We start from the raw sequence: 21,522 nt of genomic DNA on the forward strand, positions 1-21,522 counted from the left end.
ATTGTAAACATCGCTGACAGCCCGTCATGGCGTACGCCATCGCACCCGATCTATTGGTCGGAGTCCGAAAAATCGAACGGCGCACTGTGGGGCGTCCGTATTTTCAGTCGCGAGTTTACATTGCTTCAATGGGACGAGTGGCGGTGCCGCGAGTATGTCCGAATTTTCGGCGTCCGAATAAACGGTCGGCGACTGTATGTGGACGATTTCTCGGTAGTCTTACAGTGTGGCGCCTCGGGGCTGCGTTCTGGATTATCACAAGTGGTCGGAATATTTGAAGAATGTCTATCCCCCCTGGTCATAACACGTGATATTTCACACTGGAATTCCGACAGAATCCCGGTGGTAATGCTTGCTGGGCATATGAACCACGCTCGTACAAGCAATGCTAGCGTTGTCGTCTTCACACAGTAAACTTGTCAAAAGGGTTATTGTTCGGGCTTGCTTCTCCAATGTATCAAAAATAGTCATGGTGCAACAGAGTAGGCGCCAGCACCAGTACACGTTACTCGCCTGTATCGCGACAGATTACTAATCTCAGTAGCTAAAATAATCCGCAGAAAAAGAAGGAGGGTTTCCCGGGCATACATTGTAGCGCATGCTGCTGTACCCCTGGGTTTGCTATGACCAATTTGATTTTCTCCCACCCGGAACCGCACCTGCGTCATTGTGGAAGCAGCCCTCTTGGCATGTTGAGAATGTCCATGCATTAGAAGTCATCGCTAATCTAGTCTAGAATCACTGTATATGCTACCTTTAGGTCGTAGAGTAGCGCATTTGCTTTCCAAGTTGAAAGACGCTAGCATGGACGGTGGGCAATTAGGGGCCCTTTCTCTAAGTACCGTTTCGCGTTCCTTGTGTCTCTTCCTTTTTCTCTAGTCCTGCAAAATGCCTTGTCCCCTTCGCGCTGCGGCATCTTAACGAAAAATTTTGACCAGCCGCAAGTTCGAAAACACACCTGGCAGGAATGTCTAAAAATAAGATCAGTTCTAAGTCGGCGCTGTTGTGGTCCCTTGTTCGTCCCTGTTGCAGCAGTAAACACCCCTTTTGTTACTCCGAAACCCCTTCACTTTTCGAGTAATTGCATTACTGCTAAAGAGTAAAAGAGATTCCTGAGGTGTAAGAAAATATTACGGGGAACCGTTGTATTGTCTTAGATTTTCTTTATTAAAGGAAAAAAAAAGAAGCGCCTCTTTCCTGTACTGCTGCGCGGGAGTAGAGCTGGTGGCGTCGTTGCTGGAAAGGGCGCTTTTGCAGCATCACTGATATTTACAACAGCTCCGCATGTTACGGCCCCAAGTGCACAGGTGCACTGCAGCGGTAATCTTTAAACAGGTGCACTGAGTCCATGCTGTGTGTGAGAGAACGCCCATTACGTTTGAAAAGTAGATACGGGATCTGCTTTCTAGGAAAGGAACTATCCGGAAAGCAGTACTTGCATGCTTAGGTCACTGTCTTGTGTCGGTACTTGTCTTAAATCAAGCCATTAATTTTGTCGTGTGTCACTGTGAGTGGACGCCGTCCTGGAAGACGTCCTTTTACCCATTGAAAGAAACAAAGACGTCGAAAAATATCTGTGTGGCCCATTCAAACAGATCGAAACTCAACGTAGTGCGATCATGCCATGATAATTTGTCATCATGCGCCAGGACGAAATGAAATGAAGTCCTGTTTCAGCCCAGCATATTATTCGTTTTATTGACGTGCTAATAATGCACGCTCAGTAATGCACTGGAGTGGATTTTATGAGTGACATTTTCGTGACTACCATAAAATCCCGAGCAAGCGCCCCCCCTCCCTTCTTCGTGAGATTACAAATATGCGGCCTCTTCTACCCTGCCACCATTTTCCCTGTTTCATTGATTGTTTTTATTTAACCAACAAGGGCGAATGAAAACATTGAATGCATGCGTATTTAATAAAGCATTGCATTAGCAGCGCCGGTGTGCATTCTTCATTTTTATCGGCTCTTCCGCTGCCGTCTTGAACTTTAATCCATGACCGAGCAAGGGCCCCCTACTCCCCTCCGAATCTTGTCGGATTATCCTTCACCGTAGGGGGGTACTTGCTCAGGATTTTACGGTACATTAAAACCAAGACATAAACTACGTTCATATGTTGGTCTTCGACGAGTTGCACCAGCTCACGATGAACTGCCACGTGCACCGCACACAGCTGAAGCCAAGGCTTTACACACAGCGAGCAAGTAGCGCAAGTCTGCCCGCAGCGGCCAACACTCGTTGGCCAGTAAACAAAAGTGAAATTAATGACGAAACTTCCGTGCACGCCTCTGGATAACAACATGAAGCGGCCGGTGGGCACCCGCGTAGGAAGCCGAAGGCGAGGATGCTGCGACTACGTTGATTGTCCCTTCTCCAATGTTGTTGGCTGCGACCATGGCTGCGACTGTTGTGAGCAAGGACGAAAAGGCAGTTGCTTTCTGTCATCCCCAATAGATGGCGTGAAAGCCAGCGTAGCATACCTCTCTCAAGAAACGCGAACTCGAACGAAGCGGCTCGACCGGTTCAACGAACAACACCTAGTGGCGTTGCTTCAACACGGCTCACTGAGCGAGAGAGAACCGGCTACCGACAATGCACTACTGTACCGCCACCTTAAAGGGACACTAAAGAGAAACAATGAATTGGTTTAGATTGATAAAGTGTGCTCAGAGAACTCTTGTGTAGTTTATTTCACCACCATAGGTTTATTATTAGTGGAGCAAACCAAGTTCAAAGTTTCATTTTTAAATTTCGTGCCGAACATTGTAATTCGTGACGTAAAAGACTTCAAAGAGCATTTAACGTATTTGGCGCCACTGACTCGACGAAATTTCCACAAACTCGTTATGTCAAGTCTCTGGCCCCCTCAGAGGACAAGGTACTTTGATTTAACCGATTAGGAACTACGTAGACCCAAGCAGGCGCCGTCAAAAATATGTGACGTCACGGCAAATGATGCGGGAATTCCAAGGTGGCGTCGCCACCTGTATTTTCTTTTTGCGCATTTTCTCGCTTATTAAGCGTCTTCGCGCAGAAAGCTTGGTGTTTTTGGTATCGTGGAAGACTACTTTACTAATGCGAGAAAAATCGTTTTGCTCTTTAGTGTCCCTTTAACCCAGCTCATGTACCCCTGCTCTCTGAGCATCTGAGCAGATTGGTTCAGCACGGCTCACTGAACGAGTGAGAACCGGCTTTCCCCCTTTCCCAAAGAACCGCCGCTCACTTTTACTGAGCCGCGGATCACCCGCTGTTTTTTTTAGGCACTGCGCCGTGCTCCCTATTGGGCTGCAGAAATTAGGTGCCTTCTTCCTTTTCCCTACGAACCACTACCACCACCACCGCTCTTTAAAAAGAGCCGCTCAAAAGAGTCGGCTCGCTCCTGAGCGACCCATCTCTAGTTCACGTGTTGTTTTGTCAGCTCTGCCGGCTCTGCGGTCGTGTCTGTGGTTGATCGTTTGCTGCTGCGCGCTATCTTCAGTGATCACGTTTCCCGACCTTCAGCATCCACCGAGTTCCTAGCTGTTTCGTGCTGCGCTTTTCGTCGAGCGGATTCGCCATTTACAGCGATGGCACCGACTGCTCCTTCGTCTTTGTCCGCGCCTTCGAAGCGCACAAAGCCCCCTCGTAGGCTCACGATGGAGAAGAAAGCCGCCGCCATTGAACAAGTCCAAAGCGGTCGGTCGCAGACAGAGGTGCCCCTGCTCTGTCCCGGGGAGGGAGTTTGGAATTTCAAAGCAAACTGTTTCGGACTTCATCAGAAACAAGGCGAAGATCTTGGAAGTGGCTGCCAAATCAACCAGGGCTGGAAAAAAGAATGCGAGTCAAGGTGTTTACGCGCAGCTCGAGGAAGCGCTCCTCGTGTGGCTCAGTGCCATGATCGCTAAGAAAATCCCGGTGTCAGGCGACATCCTGAAGCAGAAGGCGGAGGTTTTCGTGCTTCAGATGAACGTGAAGGACTTCAAGTTCATCGATAGATGGCTTCGCAATTTCAAGAGCCGCAATGACTTGAAGTTCAAGAAGATGTGCGGAGAAAGCGGCGCCGTCGACGATTCCGTTGTCGCCGAATATTGGGATGGAAAGCTGCAGTTCTTGCTTCAGCAGTTTCCACCTAATGATATTTTCAACTGCGACGAAACTGGACTGTTTTACAAACTGCTGCCAGAGAAAACGCTTGCATTTGCTGGTGACCCCTGCCACGGCGGCAAGCACAGCAAGGAGTGGCTCACTGTCCTCGTTGGCAGCAACATGTCAGGCAGCGAGAAGCTTCTGTTACTAGTAATAGTCAAGTCGAAGCATCCAAGATGTTTCGAGGGGGCAGTAACTCTGCCTGTCCTCTACGAAGCTAACAAGAAGGCATGGGTAACGCAGCAGCTGTTCGAAGCGTATGTGCGCAAGCTGGACAGAAGGTTCGAGCAGCAAAATCGAAGAGTTCTGCTGTTTGTGGATAACTGCGCTGTGCATGGCCACATCAAGGACCTAAAGGCTGTACAGATTGAATTTCTGCCGCCGAACACCACAGCAATCCTGCAGCCGATGGACCAAGGCGTGATTCGTAACTTGAAGCATCATTACAAATCACGTGTGCTCAGCCGCATGGTGCTCTGCTACGACAGCGGGAAAAGCTACGCTGTTGACCTCAGGTCTGCCGTCGGCATGCTAGCAGAATCGTGGAAGGCGGTTACGCAAGAGACTCTGCGGAACTGTTTTCGCCACGCGGGCTTCACACTCGACGCCGAGACGGCCGTCTCGCCCCAAGTGGACAGCTTGTGTGACGAACTGCCATCCGCGGATGTTGCCTTCGACGATCTGCGCGCTGCCGCTGACGCTGACCTCAAGCTATGTGCGAAGTTGACCGATGACGAAATCATTCATCAAGTTACGGAGGATTCCGACGACACCGAGAACGAAGAGCCAGCTCCTACACAGCCAACGAGCTCGGAGTTGACGCGAGCACTGATGACACTGTCATCGGTGTACAGTGGCAACATGACGTTGACTGAAATTGAGGCAGACATGATCGCGGGCAAGCGGACCGTGCAAAAGAAAATAAGCGACTTCTTTGCGCCCAAGTGCTGACCTATGAGGTAGCGCCGGCCACGTCGTATTTTTTTTTATATATATACGGCTCTTTTCAGAGCCACCTAAACGATGCATTGGCTGAATTGCAATGGGAATCTTGTACTCTGGCCGTGACCCTCTCCGTCAGCAAAAAGTACCTACCAAAAAGGTGCGTTTTCACGTGCATTCGTTTTTCCAGACTGCTCGATTTTCCGGACATTTTCGCGATCCCTTGAGCGTCCGGGAAATCGGACGTCAACTGTACCAGAGTCACACAGAGCACTTTGCATATCAATGACTCGATAAAAAAGCGATATGTGTGACTGGGGCATAAGGTCTTGGTGTTACTCTCAGCAGCAGTTTGAATCGGCATGATAAAATAAAATGAACCACGTTTGCTGAAAATATGGACAGCATTTTAACAAAAGAGCCGTGTCATGTCTGTTGAAATTTCCTGCAGTGTGAAGTTAGGGACCCATGGCTCAGTTTGCAGTGCCACGATGCACAATAAACAGTGTCCCACATTTGTGAACTTTTAAAATGGAATCTCGCATGCGTCCATGCTAGAAAACAGCTTGCAGTGGTTCTGCACGCAATATATTTCCTTGAGGTTGTTAAAATTCACGAATATGCACAACACCGGAAAAAATAAGTATATTGCACTTGCCTGTGCTGATTCCTCAGGTTTTCAATTCTTCTTGTCTTCGCTTTCCTGAACGTTTTCGCAATCACACACTAGTTTAGGCGACTTCTCCACAATTGTGGTGTACACCTTGCTGTTTCGTTTTCCCTTAGCTTTATCAGAGAAAACGTTTCCGCCTTTATGCAGTTCACTCGTGCTGCTGGTGCCATTGTTGCTGAAACACGTGCTCACCAATTAGCCTATGGCCGACTAGTAAACCACTTGAAGGCAGACACTGCTGAGGTGGAGAGTAAAAGCGTTTCGTTACAGCCTGCTGTACAACTGTCCTTGGTAATATGAGAGATGCCTTAAGACTCTCAGTATTTAACATATTTGCATGAATGCTCTAGATGTTATCTCAACTATGCTCTAGATGTCTCTGTTATAGAGAGTATATATTTCGTTCAAGTGTGAAGTCAAATGACTTTCTCAAACTCATTCTGTTGCAGAAGTCATTTGGTTTCAGTGAGATTAAATATGGCTGTGTAGCAGCCAAAAGCTGTTACATGCTAGTGTCGTTCTACGTGAATGGCATTAAAATATCCAGTGTGACAGGGGTGTGGGTATTGAATCTTGATGTCATGAGGAACTTAGTATCCTGAACTTTGCCGAGTGACAAACATAGGTCCTCAAGTACGGCTTTGGAGTGGCCTACTCGTGAAAATCATGAGCAGTAGCAAGGTGTTCAGCTGATGGGAGACATCATTTTATTGCGATAGCAATTATATGGACAGTCTTGACGGGTTTTTTCCATCACCGTCATGTCCCTCCCGTATGAAGTCCAAATTGATCCTAACCACGCATCGTATTGTCACGGGGATGACGAATACACGAGAGAGACAGCAGCAAGTATATTTACAATATTTACAAGCAACTGTGCCACCGAATGGCTGCCAGCATCTCGCGCGGCATTCCCGCTTCTTCCTCGTCTCTTCGTCTCCAACGGCGTGCTCATCCACAATGCCTCGTAACATCACCCCCGGCGGACGGAGCGCCGTCACGGCGCCTCCTGTCATTCAGCACTGGGAGTGTAGTAGCGTTTGAGGCGCGACACATGAACGACATCAGTAGGTGGTGTAGGAGAAGACGAGAGCGGATGGACGGGAGTGATGAGGTAGTCAACGTCAGTGACCTTGCGGAGAACTTTGTAGGGCCCTGTGTATCGAGGGAGAAGCTTCTCGCACAAGCCTTCGCGTCGATACGGCGTCCAGAGTAGGACAAGAGATTCGGGCGGGTAGTCGACGTCGCGGTGCCGGTTATCGTAGCGCGCTTTTTGCGAGACCTGGGAATCACAGAGCCTGGCGTGGGCGACTCGGCGAGCCTTGCGGGCGCAAGAAGCGACATCCTGAGCATACACGCTTGGTACGATGGTATCAGAAGGGAGGAGCGTTTCGAAGGGCAACGTAGGATGGCGGCCGTACAGAAGAAAGAACGGCGAATAGCCGGCGGTGTCATGCCTCGACGAATTATAGGCAAAAGTAACATAGGGTAGGGTTGCGTCCCAATCACGGTGGTCAGCAGAGACGTACATTGACAACATATCCGTGAGAGTACGGTTGAGGCGCTCGGTAAGACCGTTAGTCTGCGGATGGTAGGCTGTAGTAAGTTGATGTTCGGTAGAGCAGCTACGGAGTATTTCGTCGATGACTCTTGCGAGGAAGCAGCGGCCCCGATCCGTAAGAAGCTGGCGCGGAGCACCGTGTCGAAGAATGACGTCATTGAGCAGAAAGTCCGCGACTGTAGCGCAGCTAGTTGGCAAGGCACGTGTTATGGCATACCTGGTCGCATAGTCAGTTGCGACAGCAATCCATTTGTTACCTGACACGGACGTAGGAAAAGGTCCGAGCAAGTCGAGACCGACGCGGAAGAATGGTTCGGATGGAATGTCAATAGGTTTAAGCAGGCCAGCCTGAGGAAGAGCAGGACGTTTGCGCCGCTGACAGTGGTCGCAAGCAGCGACATATCGGCGCACAGAACGATAAAGGCCAGGCCAAAAGAACCGCTGCCGCACGCGGTCATAGGTGCGTGAAATGCCCAGGTGTCCCGCAGTCGGAGCATCATGGAGATGTTGAAGAATGGTTGCACGCAGGTGTCGGGGAATAACTAACAAAAGTTCTGGACCATCAGGCTTCATGCTGCGGCGATACAGAATGTCATTGCGTAGGACATACTGGCGGAGAGAAGGGTCGGAACGTCCCGAGGAGACTTGGTGGATGACCATCTTGAGGCTTGCATCCCGACGCTGTTCTGCGCCGATGTCGCACAAATCAGATATGGCGAGTACACAAGAATCATTGTCATGGTCAGCGAGGCTAGCAGGGTCCACCGGATGACGCGAGAGACAATCGGCGTCTTGGTGCAGCCTGCCCGATTTGTAAATTACGTTGAAGGCATACTCCTGGAGACGTAGAGCCCAGCGACCAAGGCGACCAGTTGGGTCCTTGAGTGATGACAGCCAACAGAGAGCGTGGTGGTCGGTAATAACCGAGAACTCACGGCCATACAAGTAGGGGCGAAATTTTGCGACAGCCCAGACCAACGCAAGACATTCGCGCTCCGTGATCGAATAGTTCCGCTCAGATGTGGAGAGAAGGCGGCTGGCGTATGCAATCACACGTGTTTGGCCCCCCTGGTGTTGGGCGAGGACGGCGCCGATTCCATGCCCACTGGCATCTGTGCGAACCTCCGTAGTCGCGGACGGGTCAAAGTGGGCCAGTATTGGTGGTGAAGTGAGCAGGTTGATCAGCGTCGAGAATGCAGCCGCCTGGTCCTGGCCCCACGAGAAGGGGACGTCTTTCTTTAGAAGGTCAGTGAGCGGTCGGGCAATGGTGGCGAAATTGCGTATAAAGCGTCGGAAGTATGAGCATAAGCCAACAAAGCTCCGAACATCTTTAGTAGAAGAAGGCAGAGGGAAGTGCTTGACGGCGCTAATCTTGTCAGGGTCAGGTTGTACACCAGTAGCACTTACAAGATGACCAAGCACAGTGATTTGTTGCCGGCCGAAATTGCACTTTTTGGAGTTCAGCTGGAGTCCCGCTCGACGAAAAACAGCAAGAATGGTCGACAAACGAGTTAGATGACTCTCAAACGTTGGGGAAAAGACAATGACATCGTCGAGGTAGCAGAGACAGATGGACCATTTATAGCCACGGAGGAGAGAGTCCATCATGCGTTCGAACGTCGCCGGGGCATTGCACAGCCCAAAAGGCATAACCTTGAACTGATAGAGGCCGTCCGGTGTGACGAAGGCAGTTTTTTCTCGGTCTAAGTCGTCGACAGAAATCTGCCAGTAACCCGAGCGCAGGTCTATGGATGAGAAGTATCTCGCACCATGAAGACAGTCAAGCGCGTCGTCGATTCGTGGCAGCGGGTATACGTCTTTGCGGGTTATCTTGTTCAAGGCACGATAGTCGACGCAAAATCTCCAGCTGCCATCCTTCTTTTTGACCAAGACGACAGGTGACGCCCATGGACTTGAGGAGGCCTCAATGACGCCTTTTGAGAGCATCTTATCGACTTCTCGTTGTATGACCTGGCGTTCGGAATGGGATACACGATATGGCCGCCGTCTGACAGGACTAGCATCGCCGGTATGTATTTGATGCCGTACGAATGACGTTTGACCTAAAGGGCGCTCATCGAAATCGAAGATATCCTTATAGGTCGTTAAAACATGGCGAAGTTGCGCAGCTTGACGCGGTAGAAGATCAGGCGCAATCATTTTCGCGATTTCGTCGGGGGGTGCGCTTGCTGAGCTGGCTGCAACACCGGACGAGCACTCTCCTGCGTCTAATGCCACGATGTTACACGCATCAAGTGCTGATATGTTGGCCAACGAAATGCCTTGCGGAAGAACTTGGGTCGCGTTACTGAAGTTGAGGAGAGGGAGCTGTACGTAGTTGTCGACAACATTCACGAGGGTATGCGGCACAGCAACATTCCGGGCCAACAGCACGTCAACTAATGGGGACACTATGTAGTCGCCGTCGGGAAGAGGTGGTGATGTCGTCAAGGCCACATACGTGGCGGCTTGCGGTGACAGCCGAACATAATCCACAGAGCACAAGTGGTTTGGCGGTGATGCTGTGCCATCAGCAAGCCGAGGCAGTTCAAGTTGAAGAACGCCGGTTGCACAGTCAATGAGGGCGGCGTGAGTAGACAAGAAATCCAATCCGAGAATGACGTCATTTGGGCACTGCTCAAGAACAGCAAACAAAACAGATGTGTGGTGATCGGCGATCGTGATGCGTGCTGTGCACATTCCTATAACGGCAGGACTTCTTCCGTCGGCGACACGAATCATACCAGGAGCAGCCGGAGTAAGCACTTTCTTCAGCCGGCGACGAAGTCGAGCACTCATCACGGAAATATGTGCCCCAGTATCAACAAGTGCGGAAACAGTCAGGCCGTCAACGTCAACGTCGATCAAATTTCGTCGTGTCGGCATTACAAGAAGAGGATTTGAGGTGGAATTAGAAGATGCAGCATCACCTCTAAGAGCTGCATCTCTTAGTTTCCCTGTCGAAGATTGAGCGGCGAGGTCGGACGTCGTCGTAGAGGAGACGGAGACGACGGGCGACGCGCTGGCGGCAAACGGGACTGGTGACCTCGGGGCGACGGCGAGCGGCTGTGTGGCGTAGCAGTGGCATCGGCGTTGTATGGCTCGAAAGGCTGGGAACGGCGGTAGTTATCGGGGTACGGCTCAGGAGGCTGGGAACGGCGGTAGCTGTCGACGGGGCTAGCAGTGGCATACCGGGTTCTTAAAGGCGAAGACCAACGGTTGTTGCAATGTCGTGCGACGTGACCTATCCGGCGGCAGTTGAAGCAGATCGGCCGATCATCTGCAGTTCGCCATTCAGCCGGATTACGAGACCGTGGAGAAAACCGTTGTTCCTGGGGCGGCGACCTGGGGCGAGGCGGCGACCTTGGGCGAACGTCAGATGTCCGGGACTGAGCAACGGCGCAGACAGCGAAGCCCAAATTGCCGAGTTCCTCCCGCACAATTGACTGGACGAGGGCAACTGAGGGCAGGTGCGAATCAACGTGACCGTTGTTGGGAAGAGCAGGTGCAATTGCTTCGATTTCCCGACGGATGATTCGTGTAATGTCGGATGCCGGTGACGACTGCAGACGAGAGGTCAGTCCATCTTCGCATGAAGACGTCGCAGCTGTGTTTGGCAGCCGAGAAAATGGCTTTGCAATACGTCGGCTTTTGGCCTGTTCAAAACGCCGGCATTCCTCAATAATTTCGTCGACGGTCGCACAATTACGGCACAGTAATAGATTGAACGCGTCGTCCGCGATACCCTTCAGCACGTGGCCAACCTTGTCCGACTCCGACATGTCGCTGTCGACTTTACGACAAAGAGCCAGCACGTCCTGAATGTACGATATGTAGGGTTCAGTGGACGTCTGAGCACGGGTGGATAGCTCTTTCTTTGCGGCTGCCTTTCGACCCATGGGCTTTCCAAACAAGTCGCACAGTTTTCGCTTAAATGTGTCCCAACTTCCGATCTCCTCCTCATGGTTCTCGTACCATACCTTTGCCGTGCCTTTTAGGTAGAAGAGCACGTTGGCCAGCATGAGAGTCGGGTCATAACGATTGAGAGCACTGGTACGCTCATAGTCAGCAATCCAATCTTCGACGTCGACTTCATCCGTACCGCAGAACGTCCCAGGGCTTTTCGGATGCGTCAACACGTACGTTGGCGGCGTTGTGGCCGGTGCAGGCGTTGCCGGGGCCGGTGCATGCACTGTCGTGGCCGATGCAGGAGTAGTCATAGCATCGGTCTCGTCTTCCATCCTGGAAACTCCGAGTCGACGACCACTGCGGAGCTCCGTTGTACAGCGGTTCTTCTACCCCGCACCTCCACCAAATTGTCACGGGGATGACGAATACACGAGAGAGACAGCAGCAAGTATATTTACAATATTTACAAGCAACTGTGCCACCGAATGGCTGCCAGCATCTCGCGCGGCATTCCCGCTTCTTCCTCGTCTCTTCGTCTCCAACGGCGTGCTCATCCACAATGCCTCGTAACAGTATGTTCTATCGCGGCTAAAAAGCACGCGAGTGGGGGCGATGAACGCGGCCCAAACAGAGATAAAGCGAGCCGGCCCATTTCCGTCACTCGGAGGGTACATGCAATAACATGTCCCCACTCGGGAGGCCTGCCGTCGAAGCAGACAGGAAACGACCTGTCCGTTTTTAACGAGCGTAAAAAGACGCGAGGGTGGGGGGGGGGGGGGGGTGTCACGCGAGGAGCAACGTCGCGATCGCTGGCGCGCGCGCTATTAGCCCCGAGAAGTGGGGGTGGCGCCGCCTGGCGGGAGGCGTGAATGACGTCACGGCAAGGACTCTTCGACGCCCGCTGTGACGGGTCGGCATATCGCGCGCTTGCTTCGTGCGCTGTTTCGCTGTTTACGTTCGCTTTTTGCCTGTCTCAAGCTTCAGATGAATGACGAAAACAGCATCGATAATGTTCCTAGTAAAACGGGAAGAAGTTATATGCATTTTTTCTTCACAGGACCCAACAGTGCCCACGCATCGTCGTGCACACTTTGAAAGGGGCGATCAGGTTTGTTGTTGTGTCGCGCTGCTAACTTCGGGGATGGGTCTGATTCCCAACCACAGCAGCCGCATTCCCACGGGTGTGAAAAGCAACATTCCTCCGCTTAGATACAGGAGCACGTTAAAATATTCGAGGTGGTCAAAATTAATCTGCAGCGTGTCTCAAAATCATGTCGTGGTCTAGACACGCAAGACACCTTATTCACATTATTAGGTTGCGTTGTTCACGGGCGATTCCTTTAAAAAATATGATGGCTTCGCCTCCACAAGTGTTATTTGCATCGGACGCATCCGCGATCGACGGACAGTGTTCTTGACGGTGTGCCGAGCCCCGCGCACGATTACGAAAGCGCATGCAGTATTGTCTCGAAAGCGCTCGCCCGAGAATACTGCCGCAGTTGTTGTGTTTGTTTTTCTTGTGTACTCACTCACTCATCATGTTGCTTAGTTTCATGTTTTTCGCGCAATAATTTTGGGGCTTCATTTCAGAACATAAAATAGTTGAGGTTAATTGCGGAAACTCCTTATTGCTGTCAGATTGTGTCTTCATGCAGCATCGTAGCAACTGCGCCATTACACTTGTATAAGTACTAGTTTAGATAGCCAGCTCATAAATTATTTCTTTTTGCATTTGATATACCCCTGAGCACCATGAACCTTTATGTGGATATGACGTGCGAGACCATTAATTGACTCATTAAGGCGAAGGACGTTCAAATAATACTTGGGCCACGTCGCTGAGAGTGCCATCGAAACAGTTCAAAACGCTCATTTCGACTGTCAGACGTTTGTTTTGCAGACGATTGTTATCAACAGTGCTCCCACGAGAATTTAACATTACCGCTCGTGACCCGGCGGTTGATCGGACCAGCAGTTCATGCAAATCAGGGTATACGGCCACATAATCCCAGACGGGTGTTGAGAAGAAATGTTTACATAATCCAAGGATACTAACACCTCAGAATTTCCGAAACCATTGTGCGCGTGGCAGTATTATTTGGTTTAATTTCCCGGATGTATTAAGTGATTCTTCACGATAGACAGATTCATCTAAAGTCTTCTGTAGCAGCAAGCGCAATTCTGTCAAATCACCTAGATAATCTGCAAAGGCATACATAACTTGTACTATAAGCCGCAATGTATTTAGTGAATTGAAAACGTTTTAATCTAATGTGTAATCTTCGGGACGCATGTTCTAACCGTGGAGTCTACGCTACGTTGTAATGAAGTTAGAACCATTAGCGTAAATTTTATTAGCACCGATGTCTTGGAGTACGCGGTGAAAACAACGAATGTCTTGCTCTCGTGCATCACCATTTTCACGGTGAAGCTTCCGTTCGGGCGGGAATTAGCCCATTATAAGCTATATTATGCAAACTTTCTACAGCTTACTAAATTTTCGCTAGTAGTGTAAACTTCTACCTTCACTCTTGGTGATTTGCATCGCAAGAATGAGCAGTAATCACCACCGTATCGCGAAAGAGCGGGTACGCGGCGGGCGCAGAAAAAGGCGATCCTCGGCTGCAGAGCAAGCAAGTCCTTGCCGTCACATCACATCACCGCGACCGCCGCGCCGCCAATGTTCGTTCTCGGGGCTAATCTCGACAGCCATCACAGCGGGCGGCTCGTATACCCTTCTTTTCGGAGAGCATCTTTCCCTGGAGCAGCCGTATTCTCTTACACCAGCGTTTTGTAGTTACGAGAGATCAGATACAAAACAGTTAGGTGCCAGCCTCACTTCGTATAACGTTCCAATTTCTTGCTATCGCATTCATTGCTTCGCCCTTGCGGTGAAACTGTGACTTTTTTGCACCTATAGTGCTCTGTCTTGTTGAGCAGCATTTCACACTGTCTGCCATATACCTCCTCTTTTTTTCTTTCTCGTAGGAACTGGAGCAGTGGCAGACAAGGTGCTCTGGTCCAGTTGCTTTATTACCCTAGGGTGAGCATGGCTGGATGTCTGCATAGACTCTTTCTGGTCTCTCTCTCTTCAAACTTTGCAATGGTGTGAATGCAATGAGCGCCAAAGAAGCAGTGCAGCAGGTCTGCTGCATCCACCGCTTATGCAGGCGTCGGTATGTCAGGTTTGCCAACGTTAGGCTCCAGGCTGTCATTGACACATTTGTCATTTGTCACATTTGTCATTTGTCACCGTGCGCACAATTTTCACCTCCGTTAGCTCTTCGGTCGTCAATGCACCAGCATCTGCACTGACGCGCATGCAGGTGTCGCACTCAGGCACAATGCCGGCGTCACAGAGTGCGTCTCACAATGCTTGGGCTTGGTCGCCTGCAGCCATGGTAGTCGGCAGGACTTTGTTTTGGGTGGTGCAAACCTGTGTTGCATCGCTGCTGGAGGAAGGGGTGAGCATTGGTGTATCTTGGGTGGGGGCAAGTGCCCCTTTTGCACCCCCTGCCGACGCCCATGTCTGCAGCACACTCATTAGTGGCAGCACCAAGATCTTCTCTGTAACTGTCACTGCTGACATCAAATGAGGCATGCCGGAAGCTATTGGTGATCGTGCTTGCAGGTACAGCCATCCAAGTAACCTATAGCATTTCAATCGCCACATACTAGTCGATCGTGGTATTGCGCTTCATGCTCATATTGATCAGAATTCGGTCAATCACACACTTGTGGTAGCCCGACTTGAAGCTCATGATAATCCCTTGGTCCAGGGGTTGCACAAATGCAGTGCGGTTTATTGGCAATAAGCATAGCTCAGTGTTTTTGAGCACAGCAGCAGTGTGGTGGGCTGCGTTGTCCAGGATGATACATATTTTCCAGTTCTGCTTGCCCAGCCGCTCGTCCCACTACTGCAGCAATTGTGTGAACCCTTCTCTCGTCGTCCAAGCCTCGCAGTTGGACACATAACTCACTTGGAGCTCTTGTTTGCCTTGAATGCATTGTGGTGACGCACTTTTGTCAACCATAAGGGCCAGTACATTTTCCAACCCATGCATGTTGACACAAAGCAACACAGTTACGCGGACCTTGCTATGTGCAATCGACGGCATGCTTTCCTGATTAGCAATAGCGAAGTTTTTCTTACAGATACAGTGTCAACGTTACATGTAAAACATTTTACAACGTAAAATGCGTGTTGCAGTGTAACTGCCTTAATTTGTCTGCAAAAGATTACGTGTTTGGTTTTCGGGGACCTAACTTTGCAAAAATTATTTGTGCTCCAGCCCACAAAGGATTGGTAGCCGTGATCCACGCAAAAGTCAACTGTAGTTTCAAAGAGGACACAGATAGTAGAGAGTGCGATTATTTTGCTCAATGTAAAAGCACCTCCTGTGAGTGGCAAACCGGGATATCATCCTTTAGTGCAACATGTAAAAACATTGTGTCATATACATTCCTACTTCAAGTGACATCATGAAACTACAGTCTTTTCGTGTACAGTCAAGCATGGTCTGCATATCATTTCAGATAGCTGACTAGCACATGTCAAAGCAACTTCTGAAGAGCAAGCACTGCCATGAAATCTTGCAGTGTCAGTTTCACTGGAGAGAAAGGCTACACTTACAGGCCTGCCGCATGAAATGACGCCACATGCTTTGTGTTCTGTGCATCATTTCAGAAGGCTGACGATCACGTGTCGAAGAAACTTGTGAAAACATGCCCACACTGCCGCAAAAAAAGTGGAGTATCAATTTAAAAAGAACTGTACGCTGCACTTGTTGCACCAAAAAGGTGAAGTGCAAGTAAAGAAACACGAAACAAAGACAAGTTAAAAGGAGAACAAAAGTGGTAATGCTCATGGCTGATGAGGTGGCTGCAGTAGCAGTGATGACTGGGGAACTCCAGGCACAATGGCAGCCAGTAGATGTTTGAGGGTCCCTTCGATACATTCTGTAGCCGAACGCATGCTCCTCACTCCATCAACAAGCTCCCGATCCTGCTTCTAGACAAATTCACGTAGTCTATTCCAGGCTATTTAATGCAATGACACACAGGAAAGCAAACTGATGCTCCATCAGTTTGATTTGGATGGGCAGCGATGACAGGGCATTTGTCATTGAGCTGTAGGAAAAATCCAACCACTTTTTTTTATTTATACGTTTAAAACACTGCCCAACTGCAAGAAGTCAAATAGATTTGAAGTGTTGGTTTCATTTATCTTTGTCCCATGAAAATGTGACCCTGAATTGACTCCGCTTCTTCCTAACCTTGGCTTGGCACAAGCACTTCAATGTAGCTTCGTGATGTCCTTGCACTTAAGCCTCATATACATGGCAAAAAGATCTCGGAACTTGGTGAAAAATTTGTAGCACTTCTTGACAAGTATGGGCGATATACACCAAAAACAGGCCCGCCGCTGCTGGAACCACCCTGACAGGTGGGTAAACCAATGCAGCATATATCATACAGTTCTTTAGCCGGCTGCAACAATTATACTTATAAAATCTATTCATTATATCATCACAAATGAAACACTCTGGCGTGCATGTTAACAAAAGTGTTTTACGTAAGAAGTTTCTTCTGTGAAAGTTCGATTCAGCAGAAAAATGCGCTGGGCAAACAAATGAATGCGCACTTCCATGTACGCTGTAACAGCGCTCGCTCACGCACTACCGTTCACGAAATAAGAAGGTGTTGCTTACCAGATATTAGACGATACAAGTATGAACTTCCCCAGTTCAAACAATTTTCGTTTTCATTACCTGTAAGAACAAAAGCAAACATAGATTTTGCAAAGCAAAGTAAACTTTTTTTTTTTTTTATATAAGCGAAGTCAGTTTCTTTGATTCCCTTATACACTGCGCCAGAAAGATGTGTGCGAAGCCAAATACTTTTCTTTTCGGTGCACATCCTTGACTCGCTGATGTGCACTGCTGTTGTCTCCATTCCAAAAGGTGTTGCGCCGGTATGGGAACAATTTCACGCCCGTTCGAACAAAAGTTTTCCTCACACATTTAAGAAGGTGTGGTAAATCCAAGATGAAGTGCAGAAAACGTTCTGGGTCTGTAGGGTGCTGCCTTCTACAAACTGTGTTTTCTTTCCTGCCGTGTATGCTGAATGAGTGCCACATGCTTCTGTTCCATGCAGCTCCATCAGTGGTGATAAAGTCTACGTGCAGACCGGCGTTTTCGCTCATGACTACTGCTTCGAGGATTAGTTTGCCTAACATCTCGGACTTCACATTGCTGCGTGATGTGAACACACCAATAATCTGGTGCCACGTGCCTGTAAAAGGCACGAACAATACTACAAGGCCATGGTCACGTGCTACGGAGCGCTCACTCTCTGGTGTGAACTTCGCAAGGTCTACAAAACCTTCGATGGTCCCATCGGGTCCCAAGCTCAAGCGTTCGGATAGCTTAATCTCATCAATTAACAGCCCACCATGGTGCTGGAACAAGTCCATAGATTGTTTTTTCGGCCACAGCAGCACACATTTTTTCGCTCAGGCTGAACCCACTCCTGTAACGCTTGAGATACAGTAAAACCCCGTTAATTCGGATTTCACGGGACCGGAGAAAATGTCCGAATTAACCGAATGTCGAATTAACGAGGTTTCGACAATAATGATTAAAAAAATGCCTAAAATATCAACATACCTTTACTTCGTGAAATAACTCGTTATTGTTGTTTGTTGCGCGCGAGAAATTTGCGCGGAAAGCACAATTTTCCGGAGTTCATGTAGGTAGTGCAGTCCGCGCATACTGTCGGGGGAAACGACACAGATGTCCTCCAAAACTTTAAGGGCGTCATCGGCTTCTTTAGCAGTGCGGCGCGGCACTTCACACGCATCCATGAAGGGTGCAGTTTCACAATCAGAGTCGGGGTCTTCGTCGCCGAGTACATTAAGTATTTCATCGTCGCTGAGGCGACCGGCAACGGCAACGTCACGGTCGATTTGGATGTATTCGTCCAACGGGACGTCCGGAGGCAGGAGTCTGTCGAAGCGACTGTCATCTTCTTCGGCGTTTTCGTTAACATCCATATCCCCGGCTTCCAAAGAATCACCGTCATGGACAAAGCCGCTGTGTCGGAAGCAGTTCGCAATTACTGCGGGCGGCGTGTTGCTCCACACATGCGCCAACATGTGCACTGCACTGAGCAGAGTCACGTTGTATTTTTTTTTTTGCCTCCATACAGAGCAACATACGCCCATGCACTTGTTTTCTGTATCGGCTTTTTACATGCTGGATAATTCCCTGATCCAGAGGCTGCAGAGAAGCCGTTGCGTTAGGAGGTAGAAAGAGCAGCTGTATGTTTGTCAGCCCCGACACATTGTTGTGCGCACTGCAGTTACACCCAAACCTCGTTATAACGAACACGGATATAACGAATTATCGCTTATAACGAAGTAAATGAAGAATAGTCTTGTAATAGCTACAGTGTTACAAATAAACGTCTATAACGAATTTTCGGATATAACGAAGTTATTTTCGTGGCAGATGCGACTTTGTTATAATGAGGTTTGAGTGTATCTATAACCATTAGCGCTTTGCGCGATTTTGCAGAAAAGCGGCGGTCCAGTTCCCGCAGCCAGGCCTGGAATATCTCTGAAGTCATCCACGCCTTTCGATTGGAGCGATAGTCCACGGGAAGCTTCTTAATGCTTTTGAAGCATCTTGGCTTTTCTGCTTTGCCGATTATCAACAGCGGTAGCCGCTCCGTGCCAGTCATGTTGGCAGCCAGCAAAACAGTTATTCTGTCCTTGCTTCGTTTACCGCCAACGCAAGGGTCCCCCTTAAGGGGTATTCAGACGGAGGAGAAATGCTCGGGGGGGAAAGGCGGAGCCTAGTGACGTCAGCTCGCGAGGAGAAGTCTCCACAAATGCCCCCCACTCACACGGACGAGGCAAACGGAGGGGGAGACCAGTGTTACTAGACTACTCTGGTGGCTTGCACCACCCGTTTGACGAGCTGCACACGACCATCCAGCTGCAGACTGGACACCCACTGCCGCTCTCTGCAGGAGCAAGTGCAACAGTGTGGCCAAACAAGAGCCCGAAATTCCGCCACATCCCCCACCGCATGGGGATCGTTTGTCCTTTCGGGGAAAACGTCCCCGTCTCCTCCGAGGAGGCGCGGGGGGGTCACGCCCACTCGCTAATCCGTGACGTCGCGGTCACGTGATACGCAACCCCCCCGTGTCCCCCGAGCATTCCTCCCCCGTCTGAATACCCCTTTAAACGTGATGGTTTTATCCGGCAGGGCTTTGTAGAAGAGGGCAGTCTCATCTGCGTTGAAAATGTCACAGGGATCATAATCAGCTAGGCGCGCGGGTAATCCGGCCCTCCAATCTTCGACAACGCCTTCATTCACAGCCCCTTTCTCGCCGCACACGTTTCGGAAGACCAGACTGTGTCTTTTCTTAAAACGGTCAATCCAGCCTTCCGATGCTTTAAAGTCTTCGATGCTGAGCTTCAGCGCGTACTTTTCGGCCTGCGCACAGATAAGGGGGCCACTCAAAGGCAGCTGTGCGGCGCGCGAATCGGCAATCCATCTTAACAACGCTTCTTCGAGTTTCGGGTGCGCTGCCGTTCTCAGTCAGTCTCTTCCTGTTGTCAGCGAACCTGTCGCTGTCGTACGCCTGAAGAATCTGCGCTTCATTCTTCACGTACGTGCTGAGCGTGCTTCTCTTCACGTTGAATTTATTCATTATTACCTGCCGAGGCACCCCGGCCTTCACAGCTTTCAAGATTTCTACCTTCGCTGTCAAATCCTTCGCCTCATACTTCGACCGCTTCGGTGGGGCACGAGAGCACATGGTGGCGCGGCTCCCGCGGCGCGGCAACGAAGCGACGGGTACACGCACGATGTCAAGAAAAAACAAAGTATAAACGAAAAAAAAAAACACGAACAAAATCTAACACACACAAAAAAAGTTCCGCCGTCCTCGTGCACGCACCTGACGTAAAGCGATAAGCACGATAAAAACGACAACGAAAAAAAAAAAACTACACAACTCCGCAGTCACCCACCGCACAAGCGCACAAGCAAACGACAACGTCGGAAATGGCGGACAGGGCAATACGTACAAAGAAAAAAGTACGGGCGAGGTCTTGGTACAGGTTGCTAGCATAGACCTTATGCAGAGGTAGTGTCAAGCGCATCACAGCCGCCATGTTTTTCCTTTTTTTTTTTTAACGCGCACCACAGAATAAACATGGCGGCCTTGACGTATTTCCGGTCTTTCGGCACTTCCAGCACATGCAAGCATGGCCTTTGGGATTGGCGCATGCTAATCGGATATGCCATCGCTTGCGGTGCTATTTGAACATCCCCTAGAGCCACCCGATCTCATATGCCTTACGTGCCTCTGAGCTCCGCGAATTGTCCGAATTCACCGAAGTGCGACCAAATACGTCCGAATTAACGGGAGCTTTGTGCCATAGGGTTATGTACATGTTTGACGGGACCAGACGGCGCGTCCAAATTAACCGAATTTCCGAATTAACGGGGGTCGAATTAACGAGGTTTTACTGTATCGACTTAATGATGTTCGAGAAGGCAACGCCATGATGTTGTTTTTGCATATGTGCTCATAGAGGCATGGGCTTTTCATGGATATAATCAGGCACTGTAGAGCCCTTTCACTTTCATACTTCATTCCTTTCGTGAATTTGTTTTAGCCGCTGCGAAGCACGCCTTGACTTGTTGCTGTTGCTTCATGGGTAGGGCCTTCACCGCTTCTTCAAATGCTGAAGAATCATCATTCCGTGCATTCTTTTCTTTCATTTGTTTGATGAGCGATTTAGCCTGCAGGACACTCAGGCAACTCCTTTTCACTTGCGCTGTTCGCAGCTTAAGCCTGTATGAAAGCTTTTGGGACTGGGCCACATTTTCCCCTTTTCTTTGCCTGTAGCACTCTCGATTCAGGAGCAGTCTTCTGAGGTGCTTGCATTGTGGGCAGGCTTTTTCTGGCGTTGGAGCAACCCCACGGCAAGATGGGCTGAAGGTTCTGCCACCAAAAGTCTTCTCCTTATACTTTAAATTTACTCCAAATTCACCAGTTTTGCCAAACCCTCTGCATGGTGTCACAGAGTCGACGTCATGAAGCAACTCTTCTGCCATTTCGATGTCGGTAATGTCAAGGGTCTTTATTTTTGTGGCTTGCACAAAAACTGTAGCTTGAAGTTTGTTTTCATTTGATGTCATTAGCACATACTTGTCAAAAGTCAACTTGTCACCATCTAGTGCGCAAACTGTAAACACCGTGACGTTGTTGCCTGCAGCAATTAGATGTCG

The 21,522-nt window shown here is 49.6% G+C and overlaps 1 protein-coding gene across 1 annotated transcript; it reads left to right on the forward strand.

The window, feature by feature from the left end:
* The first annotated feature begins 3,875 nt into the window (after positions 1 to 3,875).
* On the forward strand, positions 3,876 to 17,438 carry LOC119382118 (tigger transposable element-derived protein 4-like). Its single transcript, XM_037649850.1, has 2 exons — positions 3,876 to 4,768; positions 17,369 to 17,438. Exons 1-2 carry the CDS (start codon positions 3,876 to 3,878, stop codon positions 17,436 to 17,438), a joined length of 963 nt encoding a protein of 320 aa, XP_037505778.1.
* The last annotated feature ends 4,084 nt before the right edge of the window (positions 17,439 to 21,522 follow it).

This window comes from Rhipicephalus sanguineus, chromosome 2, assembly GCF_013339695.2.
Source record: "Rhipicephalus sanguineus isolate Rsan-2018 chromosome 2, BIME_Rsan_1.4, whole genome shotgun sequence".
NCBI lineage: Eukaryota > Metazoa > Arthropoda > Arachnida > Ixodida > Ixodidae > Rhipicephalus > Rhipicephalus sanguineus.